Source organism: Pithys albifrons, chromosome Z (assembly GCF_047495875.1).
Source record: "Pithys albifrons albifrons isolate INPA30051 chromosome Z, PitAlb_v1, whole genome shotgun sequence".
Taxonomy (NCBI): domain Eukaryota; kingdom Metazoa; phylum Chordata; class Aves; order Passeriformes; family Thamnophilidae; genus Pithys; species Pithys albifrons.
In genome coordinates, this window is record NC_092497.1 from 10,258,005 (window position 1) to 10,273,642 (window position 15,638).

Genomic DNA, 15,638 nt, shown 5'->3' on the forward strand with positions numbered 1-15,638 from the left:
GTTTCCAGATTTTGTTTGGGATCTCTGAGGATTTCAGCTTACAAATCAACTCTCCTGCCTGTTGGAATGAATATTACTTGCCATGTCCCATAATACTTAAGCTCTGACTTCCCCCCCCCCCCTCCCCCATTATGTCTAACGGATTTTCTTTATTTAATAATTTCACAAACCTGGGTGCTCCTGGCACAATTTTGAGATTTCCTGGAGGATGGTTCCTCACATTTAATGAGAGAATGGGAGAATGTAAATTGGCATGCAAGCTTCCTGCAAGCTGGAAGGGTTACTCATAAGGCATCACGTATCAGTGCAGCACAGAAATACCTCTGTGTGCTCTCTCTGGGCATTAATGCTTTCCAGTTGCTGCTGCCTCATGCCACCTCAGAAACCATGTCTGTCTCAAGCAGCAGCAAATGATACAGATTACATAGTGTCAGCCTTGGTTCCAGGATTTTGCATCAGGACCCAGGGTATCACCAAAGTCACAAGCTGTTGGCAACAAATAGTTAAGAAGCTGTTTTATGATCTGGAAAGGGCTGTAGTGAAGGGATTTCTCTTTGTTTGAGCTGTTGTCTAAATGGCTTCTGTCTGAAAAAAGCTCTGAGGCGCTGGAGATCTACGTAAAGGGATGAAACATAACTTGCATTTGTTCATGGTGCCGCCAGCATGAGGGGGTCTATTAAAGGGATTAAGTCAAGTCCTGCTACACAAAAGAGACCAGAATGACTTACAGAACTGTCCTTTTGCAGGCATTTTGCATGTCTCTCTTCTAAATACATGTGCCCGGGCGTGCCAGCTGTGATGAGCACCTTACTTGCCAATATCAATGCTTATTATGCACACACCACTGCCTCCACAAATGTGTCTGCTTCGGACCGCTTTGCAGCCTCCAATTTTGGGGTATGTTTTCATGTTTGGTGATGTCACAATTAGGCTTCTGTAATTTGCATACGGACTTCCACTTTTCAATAAATAACTTGTGTTTAAGGAACATTAAATCTGTGAGGAGTTGGAAGCAGTAAAATTCTTTCAGACTAGATAAGGAGCATGGGTTTATTGTCATCATCACAGATTTTCGATACCAATCAGTGTAATACATTGTGATGTTTATTCTCTATGTTCACATTGCAGTAGAGCACAGATGGTGTGGAATGAGCAAATAATACTAAACTCTGTATGCTGATGCTGTTGGTAAAATATAGCATGCGATCTGGTCATTTCGGACCTTTGTTTTTAAAAATAGCAACTGCTTTAAGGAAAAAAGATAAACCAAAACTATAAGAAATGTCTGTCTCCCTAATGGTTAAAATATTTTTTATAAAACCTGTGGTGAAGTTGAGTATGCTGGAAAAGTATTTGGAAAAGGTCAGGCTTCCCATCAGATTAAGAATTCATAAATAGACTGGGGAGGTGTTCACAATGCCAAATCAGAATCCAGTGGAGAAACCCGACCTCAAGAAGATATGTCACAAGAAGCTGGTAATACTTGTCACTGAACTAATAGATAACATCTTGGAGCTGCGTCATTGCTCTGAATTAGACCCTTTTCTTCCTGTACTTTATTCACCTCTGAATAAATATTTTCTCTTAAATACAAGTTTGGTGTAAATTGCCAACTAGAAATCAGAGGAGTTTCTGTTCTGCCTCTACTTCAGAGTGATAATGGGGTGTTTTTCTGACAATTCTAACATTACACAGACTTCAAAAATAATTACAGTTTAGAAGTAAATCCAAGAATCGAAAGAAAACACTGTTTGCACAATGCCATGTATCCATATTGCTTCCTCCTGCTCTCATGAGATCTGACACTAATTACCTGATACCCTGCTGCTTGCTTTGAACATCGATTGGACACTGATGATATGTGATGTTTATTGGTATTTTCTGCTCCACAGAAAGAACGATTTGTGAAGCTTCTGGACCAGCTTCATAATTCACTTCGGATTGATCTCTCAATGTACAGGGTGAGTGGGAAAAAACAGAGTCCTTTCAGCTATTCTGGTGGGCAGAGGGGAAACACCATTTGAATTTGTCTTAGGTTTCTAACTTTTTGTGTAGTATCTGTCTTAAGGAATTGTCGTGACAAACTTGTTGCTCAAATACACCATTTAGTTTTCCTCATGAATAGAACTTAGACCATGGTTTTTTTCTTCCATTTTAACTTCCTCAAGACTTCTGAAATAATTTGAAGATTGTGAACTATGCTCATTTCTGATACTGTCCCAGAAATGCAAGGCTGGATTGGGTTAAATTATTTGAATTACTCTTATCAGCTACTGCAGGTATCATCTGAAAAGGGAAAACAAACTTGTTCTCCCTTAGTACGACAGAAATTTTTTAGAGGGCCTGCAGCCAAGTTGTCACTTATTTTAGGTTTGGCAAACTCAAATCACTGTCCATAACTGGATCTACAAGATGTGTTCTCAGGTTTGAGATTCTCCCCACTTCAACATACTGTGAAGAGATGAGTTTCAAATGCTGGCATTACTCTAAGAGGCTTTATAAACCTGCCTTATTTCTTTGCTACTCCAGAGTCAATATAGTCTTATCACGTGACTTGGCGCTTTTTTTCTCTTAAATTCCTTGCTATATTATTTGAAGTGCTGACTTATAATTGAGACTTTTAAAAATGGTGGCAAAATGTGAGCTTTGGCTTTATTTATTTATTTTAAACTAGATCCTTGTCTGGTTAGTGCTTTTGTCTGAAACACAGAAAAACATAGAGAGGAGAAAAACACTACCAGACCAAGAGAAGTGCATTAGGAAGACAAGACAAAACAAAAAGGAAAAGGGGCAAGATGCAAAAGAAGATAAAAGGAAAATTGTATGAAGAGCTATTCTGAAGCTACATTACTAGTAAGAAGAGGCCTGAGTAGAGCACTGATCCACTGAGTAGCAGAAGGAAAATTACCCACGCATGGCAATGGGAATCTGTAGCAGTGATGCCTTTTTTGTTTGCTTGGTCTTCATTAAAAGCTGTTTTTCAGTGGCTAATGCAACTGAACCATGCACAAACAAGTAAGATCTCACATAAAGGACCAGGAAAAATGTGTGTAGTTTAAATAATTCAGGTGTTACCTTATTGGCATTATGTTTAGAGAAAAGACTGCAGCAGTTTGAGACCACTTAGTAAGTATTTTAATACCCCTGAATTTCTGGAAGAAAAGGTGTTAGTTTGCAGCTTTGAAGACAGGAGATGGCATTTTACATTCATCCAGTCGTTTGTACTTAGACTTTGACCCTTGAAACTCTCTGATTTTGATAAATACCCTAAGTTCCAGAGAGACCATGTGTGTACAACGTGCCTTTAAAGGGAGAATTGTCTAGGAATGAGCATCTAGAAATGACTACAAAGAGCATTACATTGTTTGCAGTGGTTAGCTGAACCACAGTAATACTCAATTACTACTGCCAAGAGACTGCATATTTTTCTTCAAGTCCTCAATAAAAAGTGTACACTTGTTCCCCTCTGCCCTTTTTTACCTTCATATCTAATAATTTTTGAACTTACAAACCTGAAAAGACTACCCAAGTGAAGAATTCCTTTGCTGTTGTACTTGCAGTAAAACCAATCACTTCAGCTTCAAAGTAAGAACATTGCTGAGGAATATGAACGCAGTTACAGGACACAGGTTGGAAAGAGTGGGAATGTAGGAAAGGGTGCAGTGCCTGAGTTTGGAAAGGGAGAGGTATAAGAAGCAAAGCTTGCTGCATTCAGAATATGCATTTGTATGCATATATGCACATATGTGCACATGCACAAATACGCATCATATCTGGAAGGGACAAGATTTCTAATTTGAGGAAGGTGTGTATGGCTGTGGACAGCAGGGTGATGAGCAGGGTATGTAAAATAAATGTATTAGAGGGAAGGAGGCACATAGTTATCTTGGCAGATGGGCTCTTACAGGGGCCTGGGTGATTACAATACCTTCTTACAGGGAACAGTGCTCATTTTTCCTTTCCAGTCCAGTTTATTTCTCTGGAGGAGAGGTTTTTAGTACACCACACCTCTTAACGTCTCAGAAGGGAAGCCAAAAAACCCAGCAGTGAGTGCTGAAAGGAGAGGGCTCACACAAGCAACCTCAGGCAAGAGGCCAGGGTTCCCAAGGGTGAGGCTGTTCCCAGCCTGCTCCGTCTACAGCCAAGAAAGGATTTCCTGCTGCCGAGGCTGTCAGTCTCCTGGCATCCACGAACTTCACTTTTGTATGAGAAGCTATTTAATTAAGCAAACAGATAAGCTTCTGCAGCAAAAGGGCCTTATTTATTGAGCATTGTTTTGACTGGTACAAGCTTCTTGAGCAGGAAATGTTTCCAAGACAGTTTCCTTATTTAACACATTCTTGAAGCCTTACATTGGATCTGACTGTGCTTTCCAACAGGATTTCCCTTTTCTGTCAACAGAATAACTTCCCAGCCAGCAGCAGGGAACGGCTGCAGGACCTGAAGTCTACAGTGGATTTGCTGACCAGCATCACTTTTTTCAGGATGAAGGTAGTGATATGGGTGGGGATGGGAATAGTGTCTCTGCAGTTTGTCCCCTAGGAGTTGATTTCCCATTTTCAAAGCATTGTTTTCAAAGCATTGGGCTTTAGACTCTTAAGGAAAATGGATATAATCTGCTAACCCTGTATAAGCATCCATATTTTGTCTTTACTTCACTGTGTTTTGCACTGTGAAGATGTAAATTGTTTTTTTGCCTAGAGCTATTTGGTCATAAATATGGCACAAAAAAAAAAAAGGAGGAGGAGTAAATACTTCTGTTAGCATCATTAGTAAACTTTTCCTATAAAACTGTCTGTAACATCAGTCACTACCATCTATTCACTATCTTCTATTTAGTAAGTATTTTAGAGTTTATCTCATGGAGGGTAAGGTACTGAAATGGGATAATATCTCTCAGTAGAGATCCAGGAGGGTTGTTATGAATGTTAATGTTCTGGTTCTGTAGTTAAGTTTATTGTCCTAAGTGTGTAATGAGATTATTTTTAATTCCTGATTATTGGTTTCTAAACTTTTTTTAGAAGTTTACAGCCTACTGTTGTTGGTTAGTACATGTCACTTAGAAATTTTTATCTTGCCAAAAACAAAGCAAGTGTTTAATTTGAGCTGTTTCAGGAAGTACTTAAAATTTTTCTTCTAAACCCCAGGGTAAATGATGTTTTAGAATTTTATTTTAAGAGTGTTATTCAGACAATCTGTATTGAAAGTTTGCTTTACAGAAGTACTCTGTAAAGTTTAGAGGTATTGACAGTATCAAAATTATCAGGCTATTGTTGCATTTGCAGGATGATGCCTGCCTATCTGTTTAGTTTGAAGTGCCCCTGCAGCATTTTTCTAAGGCAACATGACAGTGAAATAATGAAAAGAGCTGCTGTTGCAAGAGGAGAAGGTGTATCAGTTGGCATGACCCTAGGAATTCTGGTGCGCTTTAAACTTCAATAAAGCTTGTGATGAAAGATGTCCTTAATGCAAGATTTTGTATTTAAAGGCATATGAGCGATCTTCAGCAAGACTTTCCAGATCAGATGTTGATCTGCTCTGCTGATCTGTTGCACATTCTTCCAATGATGGTGAGAGGGTGGTTGCTGGGTTCATAACAAAATCCCATAAATTTAGCAGAAATGGTGTGTGTTGGCTCAGATTATACACATATGAAACCACGTGATCTGTCTGTTCTGAGGAATCTTCCTCGGCGCTTCAAGATCTCTTTTATACTGCAAATGGTCCTGTGGGAAGGTAAGTGTTGTCACTGCATTTTTATGTCTGATGAGAGGACCAATTTGTGGTTTCAGATCACCAGTAGCACAAGTTGCTGAAAGCAGATCCACCAAGTCCTGGGTAGTTCCTAAACCAGTGGTGTGTTCCTTCCCTGTCTGATTTATGAGAAGTGCTTTGTTGACTCTCTTTGTTGTGTCCTTGCCAGGTCCAAGAGCTCCAGAGTCCACCCCGAGCCAGCCAAGTAGTGAAGGACTGTGTAAAAGCTTGTCTCAACTCCACCTATGAGTACATTTTCAACAACTGTCATGAGCTGTACAGTCGCGAGTACCAGACAGATCCTGTGAGTAGCTGATAAGCAGGCAGAAATCCAAGTTTCTGATTTTCTTAAGATAATAACATGAACATTAATTGATACAAAAAGCCAACACAAACAAAATTAGATGACTTGTCATCTTCTGAGTGCACAAAACTTGTAATCAAATAATGAGCACTAATCAGTAAGTGGAGGATGATAATTGTTTTACACTAATTATGATGTGTTTTGCCAGCCTCAGCAGTTACTTGTGAAGGAAAGGTTTGATGTAGCTTTGAATGAGCAAAAGCCAGCTGGAGCAAAGGTAGACTGATAAGGAAACCTTGACCAGTGAAATTTTGCCTTATTTTCTCACACCCACTATCCTGCACAGGATTTAGGAGGTGCCTCTAGACACAAACTGGTTACAAATCCATGAAAGCTCCACTGGCCACTTTGTAGTAATGCACACACAATGTGTCAGCATGGATATAGTGCCTAATAAGCAAGTATTTGGAATAAGCATGGGTAAGTTGATGGCTCAGCCGGTCTCCTGGAGCCTGGCCTGCTCTTGGCATGGTAAATGACAAAACAGGAATTAGCTGAGTTTGAGGCCACCAGTAAACAACATGGTTTGGCACGGTACTGTGTTTTGCATTAGATTAGGCAAATTGCCAGCAGTCATTATTGATTTTAAGCACTTCAGAAGAAAGAGTCCATAGGTAATGAGTGTTTAGTGTTTGAAGTATGCATGGTGATCTACATTTGTCAGCTTTTTCTTTCTCCTCAAATTTTATGCTGTTTTTCTCATGGCTTCCTTCCTAGAACAAAAGTCAGGACCTTCCTCCCGAGGAACAGGGCCCCAGCATCAGGAACCTTGATTTCTGGCCCAAGCTCATCACTTTAATAGTTTCCATCATAGAAGAGGACAAGAATTCCTATACCCCAGTCCTGAATCAGTAAGAATCTTCCACGTCCTGTATGGTTAATGCCAGTCTGTGTGTGCTCTGCTTTATTTGTTAAACTGCTTTCTATCTCTTCTGTCTCTTGTGCATTTATAGAAGTACTTATCTTGTCTGTCTGTCTTTCTGTCTTATCTGTCTCTGTCTATATAAATAACTCTTTTTGATTGGGATGGAAGAGTTTCAAAAGGTTCAGTTACGATGGCGTTCGAGCACAAACACCCTGATTATTACAATCCTGAACTCAGGGAGGCACCTGAAAATGGGGTGAGAGTTCTTTTGTTTTTTTCTGATGTTGAGAAGTTCTGGGGTGCACATTAATACACACAGTGGTGCCATGGTGCCTTACACTGTGATTTAGGAATGTGCAGCACTGGGAGAATTGCACTGAGTGGAGTTGACATAGCATTTAAAAAGGAATCTGAAAGATATCTGTTTAACCAGTGGATACTGCCCTCCAACAGTCCTACAGGGCAGGGAAGAGAGAGAGAGAGATCTGACAAGCTATTATTTTACACAAACAGGCATTTCACCCATGGCATGGCATGGGATTATGTCTTAGTGATCATTGATTTCATATTGTTCACCTGTCAAGCAAGTAACCCTTGAAAAGGAGAATAAACAAAAATGGACAGGGAAGGAAAAAAAGGTACAAGGGCATTGATATGACATTGCTGGGATTACTGTATGCATCTCTGCTGGGAAAAACCTCCAGGGATTGTTTTTTTGAGTTTAAACAAATGTTATTTTCAGGTTACTTAATCTGTGCCACAGAGTCCAGTCCATGATCTTCAATTTTCACTGGATCTTTTATCTAGGGTGAAGGAAGTGTCTGTAACGTTGAGCTTTTCAGCTCGTAGTGTAGCTCAGAGCTGATTAAAGAAGAGCCCTTTGCTGTGACACATACCAAAGCCTTTTCCAAATGTCTCCTCAGGTTTCCTCAGGAGCTTGCAGTTGGGAAGATCAGCGCAGAGGTGATGTGGAGTCTGTTTGCCCAGGACATGAAATATGCCATGGAAGGTAAGAGAATGTCTCACTGTTGCTAGCTGACCTATTGCTGATCTCTTGTTCTCCATCCATTCGGTGAAAGTGAGGCCAAAGCACATTAGTAGCACCACTGTTTGCAGCAGGGGCTTCCAGTGATTGGTTTGTTCACAGCTGCTTTATGGGTGAGAGTTAAGGCTGAGATTTGCTTGAGCTCTAGACCTCTGTGTCAGGCTGTGTTGACAAGCTGTTTGTCATCCCAACTGGTTTGAAATCAGAAATTCTCTTTGGCCTGAGGGTACATTGGCTTAGATCAGCAGCCAGGAGCAGCTTCGTTCTGCAGTGTACTGTGGTAGAAAGGGTTGAAGAAGTAGGTGGGCTATGGGTTGTGTCATGCCTCTCTTTCCCTGTATAGTACAGCATAAGTGGTCTAAGCCATTGGCAGAAAGATGCTGCTAGAGCAATTTCTGCCGCAGACATCTTCATTTGGAATTAGTCTTTGCATAATTCCACCTCCTGCTAAGGAAGAAATTTTACTGTTTCTGGAAACGAGTTAGGCATGTAAAGCCCAGCAAACTTCCAGAAGGGAATTCTGCTACTTGCAGTACTCTTCTGGTGGGTTATTACAGTTTCTGAACTTGATTTTAGTTCTATAAATTGATTTGCACAATCTAACCATCTTTTTAAAAAGTTCATAGAGCATTTAGCTCCCACTGGCTCTTCAGCTGTAGTAACACTTGTTTTCCAGTATTTTGCAGCGTTGGGCTTTATGATCACCTATAAGATGTTATTGTGATAAAACACAAGTGCCAGTGCTGTCTGTGGCATGCAAGTATCTGTATTCACATTCCAAACCCAGGTCAAGCAACTTCTTTTGGTGACTCACAAAATTTTTCTCAATCCACTTGTCTCTGGTTTGATCTGAGCTTGATTGTATGAGTGACAACCTGTTAGACTCTTACTTCAGATTGTGAGGAAAAAAATGCTGCCACAAAGAGAGTTTCGTGCATTTTGTTCTTCAGAAACAGTCTGTGGGGTTGCTCTGTAAGTGAAGAAGGTTGACTCCATTTATTTCATTAATCTCTGTCAGTGCAACAGATGTAGAGACTGCTGTGGGGGAAGACTCTTTTCCAGCTATAGGCTTGAATTCTGCAGGCTGCAGAGCTGGATGAAATGTTCTCAATTCTGTGTTAGGAATATTTTTATATATGCTTGTACCCCACAGTGCCTTTGTCTTGTGAGGTCATGCTGATGTAAGAACAGACACTGGGTAGAAGGACTAATACCTACTATGTTGAAGAGTCTCTTTTATGATAACTGTCACTACTTGCTCATGTGTTAGAGATGAGGCAATTGTGATAATTTCATGTTCTCTTTCCCTAGAAACAGTTTGTTGCTGCAAACCGTTTTAGCTCCCCTTTCAGTTTTGTCCTTATTTCTCCTATGAAGAAAGGCTGAGAGAAGTGGGATTGTTCAGCCTGGAAAGGAGAAGGCTTCAGGGTGACCTAATTACAGCCTTCCAGTATCTGAAGAGAGCCTACAAGAAAGGTGGAGAGGGACATTTTACAAGAGCATGTAGCAACAGGACAAGGGGGAATGGTTTGAAACTGAAAGAGAGTCAGTTTAGATTGGATATTAGGAAGAAATTTTTCTCTGTGAGGGTGGTGAGGCACTGGAACAGGTAGCCCAGAGAAGCTGTGGGTGCCACATCCCTGGCAGTGTTCAGGGCCAGGTTGGATGGCGCTTTGAGCAACCTGGTCTAGTGCAAGGTGTCCTTGCCCATGGCAAGGGGAATGAGATGATTGTTATGGTCCTTTCCAACCCAAGCCAGTCTATGGTTCTATTTACTCCTGTGCTTGCCTTCAGGAATTTATAATGCAATTTGCTCTTCTACATGTTGGAAATGCCCTATCTTCCTCCTTTATCTGCAGCAGTGAGATCTCTCTAGATCTAGTTTCTCATTTTCCTAAGATTCCCTGTTGCATCCAAATTGCAGCTGTGAAAAAGTTACATGTGTGTATTTGAGTGGCAAAGGGGACATGAGTTTGATTGATTTTGTTTGGGTTTTTTTGTCTTTTTAATGGCTTTATTTGATTGCCAGGGGCCAGGTTAGCTTGGTCACCCAGGTTTTCTCTGCTCACGTCTCATACCATCTGCATCCCCATGGATTGTTCTGAGCTTATTTTACCTTTTCTTGGCATCTTTCTGATCATTCGTGAGCTTCTAAGACAAAGATTGGTATCATGTTTCCACCCATGAGTTCCTCAGTGCATAGCAAATACTTACTGAAAAGAACACCCCATTTCAAAGTATTTATTCATGACAAGAGTTGACAAAAAGGCAGCTGGTGGACAGGGAAGGATTTGCATTTTGAGCAAAAAGTTGAAAAGTGCACGGTCATTTATTTGTACTCTGGCTGCGCAAATTCTGCAGAAAGGTTGAACAGTGATAGAGTCTGTGTTGGGATGTGTCTCTTGAAACATACATTCAAGAAATCCTCAGGGTGCAGAATTCTATTTGAGGCAGTGTGATTCCTCACTGCTTTGCTCTTCAGAAACTTGCAAATATAACCTTTAGAACTAGTTTTACAATAATTTAGTTATGGGCCTTACTACGTATATTTTAAATAGAGATGATTGGATTAGCTAACTGCATTTTTTTTTAAGCTAGCGAAAAAAGGGATTAAAGGAAACTGATTGAATGATGTGAAGGATGATGATTAGGTTTGATGTTCTTAGATCTTGGCTCTGTCATTTTTCAGGTTCAGTTGCTGATTTTTCTACCAGTTTAACTGCACTAAGAGTTGCATATTCCTTTTGCCAGTTTGTGGCATAATCCCTGGGTACATTTCTTGTGTGCTCCAAAATCTGTGTGCATCGGGAGCTCTCTGCAACAAAAGTTAACCTATTTTGTGGAGATAGGTGCACATGAACCCAGAGTATAATGCTTGCTCCTTTCTTCATGGTGTATTCCCTTATGTTCTGTTCCTAAGTTCTGGATCACATGAGCTCATTCACCTCACCAAGTGGTAAGTTCATGCTCTTTGGTGGAGCTTGTAGTTGTGAGTAGTTAAAGAGTTTAATCTGTTACCCATAGTTTTTAGCACTTTGGATGTAGTTCCTCACACCAGCTTTAGTGTTCTGTAGTTTCATGCCAGTGATAAACAGATCTGCTAAGAAGACTTGAAAGACCATACTGCTGCTGTAGAAATGGAGGGTATGTGCTGTAGGGAGACTCCTGTTCTGACCAGTCAGTCTGTTTTTTTGACAGTACTTGATGCACTGAGCAATTCTGGGCAATACCCCCTTTGCTGGGTCCCAGGCATTAAGATGTACATAATGTCTTTTGAAGAATAACTGCTGAAGTCAGACCTCCAATTGATGTGTGACTCTATTCTTTCCCTCCTGGCCCAGGTGACATTTGAGGATTCCTTACACTCTGCAGTGATACTAAATTTTCTTCTTGCACAAAAGCCCATCTGATGGCTTTGGAATTGAAAGAGTGCAGGCCAGTCTGTGTGAAACTGCCCTCTGCCTCCTTCCAACCTCATGCTTCCACACTGCTCTCCAGGACACAGTGTGGAAGAGAGTTGGGAGGCTTAAGTGGGAGATGGCTTCTCTGAGCTGGAGAGTAGTGTCTAAGTTGTTTTCCTTTTTCCCCACCATGCCTCTCCCAGCTGGAGCTTACTCCCATATGCACCATGTAGCATGTGCAAGACAATGGATAAATCCTAATTTATATCTAGAATGCAGTGCTTAAGATCCAGAATTGATGCCAGCCCATGGATGCTGCACCGTGTGTCCTCTGGGTACCTGCTGAAGACTTGGATTGCTAATGTGAAAAATGTTTGAGTTATGAAAATTAAATACCTACTCTTTATTTAAAAGGTGTTCAGGAACTGGTAGCAGTAGTCACAGCAGCAGTCTGACCGCTGGAAGGCAAGTGCACTGCAGACAGGCCTTATGCCTTTGGCTGTCCTAAGGAGACTCAGCATCTGAGACACAGAAGAAGCTCCAGGGTCTACCCCACTTGTTTCCTCTCGCTCCCAAGGCAGTGACAACTTAAGCCACCATGCACAGCAGACCTGGCACTTCCCTGTGTGATGGCGAAGGCAGCACAGGGCAAGCCTTTGAGAAGTGTCCCATATTTCCCATCAACCCAAGAGTAAAACACAACAGATACATGTTTGTCCCAGACTTGAATGACAGGATCATTCTACTCTGGAGTCACTGCAGTGTAGAGGTTGATTTTCCAAGTCATACAGTTGGCTCCACCTCTGGGACACTGACTGGCACTCAGCAGCAGGATAGCCTCCCTGTGAGCACACTGGTAATTGGAGTTAATAGTTTTCCCACTCTCCTCTGTGAAACCTCTGTGACCCAGAAAACACAAACACCTCGAGCAAAGAGGCTTCTGCACTTCCTTTGCTGGGAAGGCCTTAAAAGGCAGTAATAGAAAATCAACGTCATTCTTGACAGCAGCATTTTATCTTAGTTCAGACACATCAGCATTAGGAGAGTTGCAAATTGGAAGCATCTCTGATAGGAAGAGACTGAGTAGACTTGGCAAGCAGGATTGAAATAAATCATTCTGCCACTTTCTCACATCTAATAAGAGGAAGGGGATCAGAGGCACACACCGATGCCATCTGTCTAAAGTGTTAATGCTTCAACAGCCTTAGTACCTATTAGAGTTTCTTTGCAGAAATGGGCATTATTTGCTAGAAATTAACCCATGAAAAGTAGGCTAAGAATCAAGAAAAATAATGTGTGGATTAAAGGATGTGGTGGAAGCCCTGTTGTCTGCCTGAAACAATAGAACTGGATGTGACACTAGAAAGTGTGTTGCTAGGGAGCATAATACCTTGGTGACCCTAAAAGCTTTTCCCCATAGGAGACTGTTTGCAGATGAAATCTGCTGAGGAAATGTGTGAGACTTACAGAACTCTTAGTCCTTTCAGGATAAAACACAGCAGTTGCTGCACAATATCTATGTGCTGTTCTGCTGCTGCTGCTAAGCTCTTTTAAAGTCAGCAGGTTATAAAGCAGAACAGAAATGTTCTAAAACTGATGGCTACCAGGATCTTCACTTTACTTTTTCTAAAATGAGTTTTCAGTGTATGCCTCTAACTCATGTGTTTCCATGTCACCTTCAGGTGGTCCTAAACATTTCCCCTTACAAATGAAACAGCTGATCAAAATGATGTGGGGTCCATTAAATGAGGGAAGGCAGATGGTGTGAGCTGTTGGGGATGAGAGGGTTTTGGGTTTTTGTTGACTTTCTTTGTCCTGCAGAATGTTTGAGCTGTTATAGTTCACTTTTGTCTTTTCTCTGGCACAAGCCCCACCTTTCTTTCGCATACGTAAAGTTCTCTTCTATGGTGGTAAGACCTCTCCTTCTTTCTTTTACTTATCTATAGTTTATCCCCTTAGTATCAATTGTCTCTTTTAGTGCTTAGATAGCTAGGTAGTCCTAGTAGCAGTCCTTGGACTTAGTTTCTGTGGCTGCTTTGCAATGTAGAAGTCTTCTGCAACTTAGAAGTAGTTTAAATGTCCTAAAAAACAGAAAAAAAGCTTGAATTGCTTGCTTTCAGTGCATTGCTTAGTTTTGAGGAATTAAGTCTGATTTAAGTTCTTTTTGCATCCAAGTCAGACCTTCCCTCTGCAGAAACACCTCTTTCCCTGTGCAGGAACAGCAGCTGGTGGCAGCACATGTCCAAGTTAATGAAGTTGGAATTGTCCATCAGCTTCCTCACTCAAAGAGAGCAAAGCAGGCACAGTTATTACTCTGTTTGTTTCCAGTTTTAGATCTGTGGAGAGAGTTTGTATTCTCTTCTGCAGTTGCTTGAGGAACATCAGCAGTTCAGACACTGAGTATACTCCTTAGTGCTCAAGAAAGATACAAGGTTATTGCTGTAAAACAGGAATGGACTTTTCACAGCTCCAATACAAGGAAATTCACTGTGGAAAGAAGTACATGTAATTTGTCCATTGAACCATCTCCCATGGGGACTGTGTCTCTCAGATACTGGGCATTCCATTGTTTGGTGGTTGCCAGGCCTTATGGAAAAATTTTGAATGAAAATTTCTCTGAACTTTGTGTTTGCAGTCGGATAATTCATACTTGATGTGGATCTTCTTCTTATGCATGTTGTGGAAGCTTCAAGAGAGATGTGGAAGTTTCTCAGAGTTTTGAATTAGTTGCAAAAATTCACATTTACATGAAAATAGATGCTGTAAGATAAGTGTGTCTGTCAGGTAACTGACTAGGAAGCTGTGGCCATTTTGCATCATTAAGATGTATCTTCAGCTCATGAATGTCTGTAACATGTATTGCTCTTGTGTGCACAGATCTACCCAGTTACTGGATACCTGTACTGAAGTCCTAGATTAAAGCCATTCAGAGTTAAGAAAAAGACTTCCTCTTTTTAACATAGCTGAATCCTCTCTGCATGCCAGCAGTGATGCCCTTGGAAAGTTACATCAGTAATGATGTATCCACATGTAAGTTAGGAAGAAATGTCTAAAGTCAAATTCTGAGGATAAAAACCTGAGTCTGAGATATAATCATGTATGTTTTAGTATAATATCTCACAGTGTAGTATGGACCAGCAGCTTGCTGTGGTGCTAGAGTGAACAAAGAAGCTTGGCAAGAAGTGTATTCCTGCTGTGAAGCTTGGCAGAAAAAAGAGATGGATATGGACAGGCAGTGCTGGGGAGCGGTGGCTCAGGATTGATCACCTGAAAACTCAGGGTCACAGTGCAGGCAAAAGCCAGCTGTTGAATCCTCATAACATCATGAAAAAGGAATTAATTTTAATCTTTTCAAGGAGGATTTTGAAGAAAAGTGGTGCAGTAGAAGGAGCTGCCGGTGTAAGCACATGAGGGGTGGCTTGGGAGAAAGCGTTTGGGAGAACTTAACAAGTAGTTTAAAAACAGGGATTGTGGGCTGATCAGGGGTGGGAATCAGTTGCTGAAAGATGGTAGTGTGGACGTAGGCTGTGAAGGGCCTTGAGAGTGAAGACATGGAGCATGAATTTCTTGTGTTAAGGCAGGGGAGCCGTGATTTAGGGAGTTGAAACATAGGTCTGAGTATGGCCAGTGCTTTAGCAGCATAGGTGTGTGGGAAGGGTCATGTTGTGGAGGTATGTGCATTTTACAGGGAGGAACTGCATTGTCCCAACATTGTCTGGGTACAAAAACATAAGGAAATTTGCAGGGGGAAGAGGCTTAGCAGCAGACCCTGCCTTCTGGAAAAGTATCATTAATTTCTCCAAACTGGGGATGAGAGAAGGCTCCAGCTCATTTGAACTTGCTTGTGACTCACACTGTCAAACTCTTGGTGCCTTCTACTCTTGTGTCCTAGGGAATGTAGTGTAACATGTTGGTATTGCCTTTGTTTGTATTCAAGAATGAACACATTTGCTTGCCTTAATTTTTCCCCTGTAAAGATGGAATTTCGACTGTGATATGTTAAGTGAAAAGGCCATAAGAGATTGCTCTGTTTTTATTGCTTTGACAACCAAAAGGAAGTACTAATTAGACCTGCAGAAATAAACTCCAGAGCCCCAATGGTCAACCTCCAAGAAGCCCTGCCTGCTGCCAAAATCCTGCGTTGTGAAGATTTTATGGCTCTGTAGATGCTTCATCCTCAAAACATTGCATACTGCAGATATGCTTTAT

General features: G+C 41.2%; 1 protein-coding gene across 3 annotated transcripts in view; it reads left to right on the top strand.

Annotated features, from left to right (window-relative positions):
• Positions 1-15,638, top strand: part of LOC139685107 (protein unc-13 homolog B-like) — a 112,225-nt gene that overhangs the window by 53,689 nt on the left and 42,898 nt on the right. For all 3 annotated transcript variants that reach the window (XM_071581719.1, XM_071581721.1, XM_071581720.1), the window contains exons 13-18: positions 747-897; positions 1,893-1,961; positions 4,402-4,491; positions 5,924-6,058; positions 6,836-6,969; positions 7,907-7,992. In XM_071581719.1, the coding sequence (XP_071437820.1) occupies positions 747-897; positions 1,893-1,961; positions 4,402-4,491; positions 5,924-6,058; positions 6,836-6,969; positions 7,907-7,992 (665 nt within the window). The remainder of the gene's footprint in view (positions 1-746; positions 898-1,892; positions 1,962-4,401; positions 4,492-5,923; positions 6,059-6,835; positions 6,970-7,906; positions 7,993-15,638) is intronic.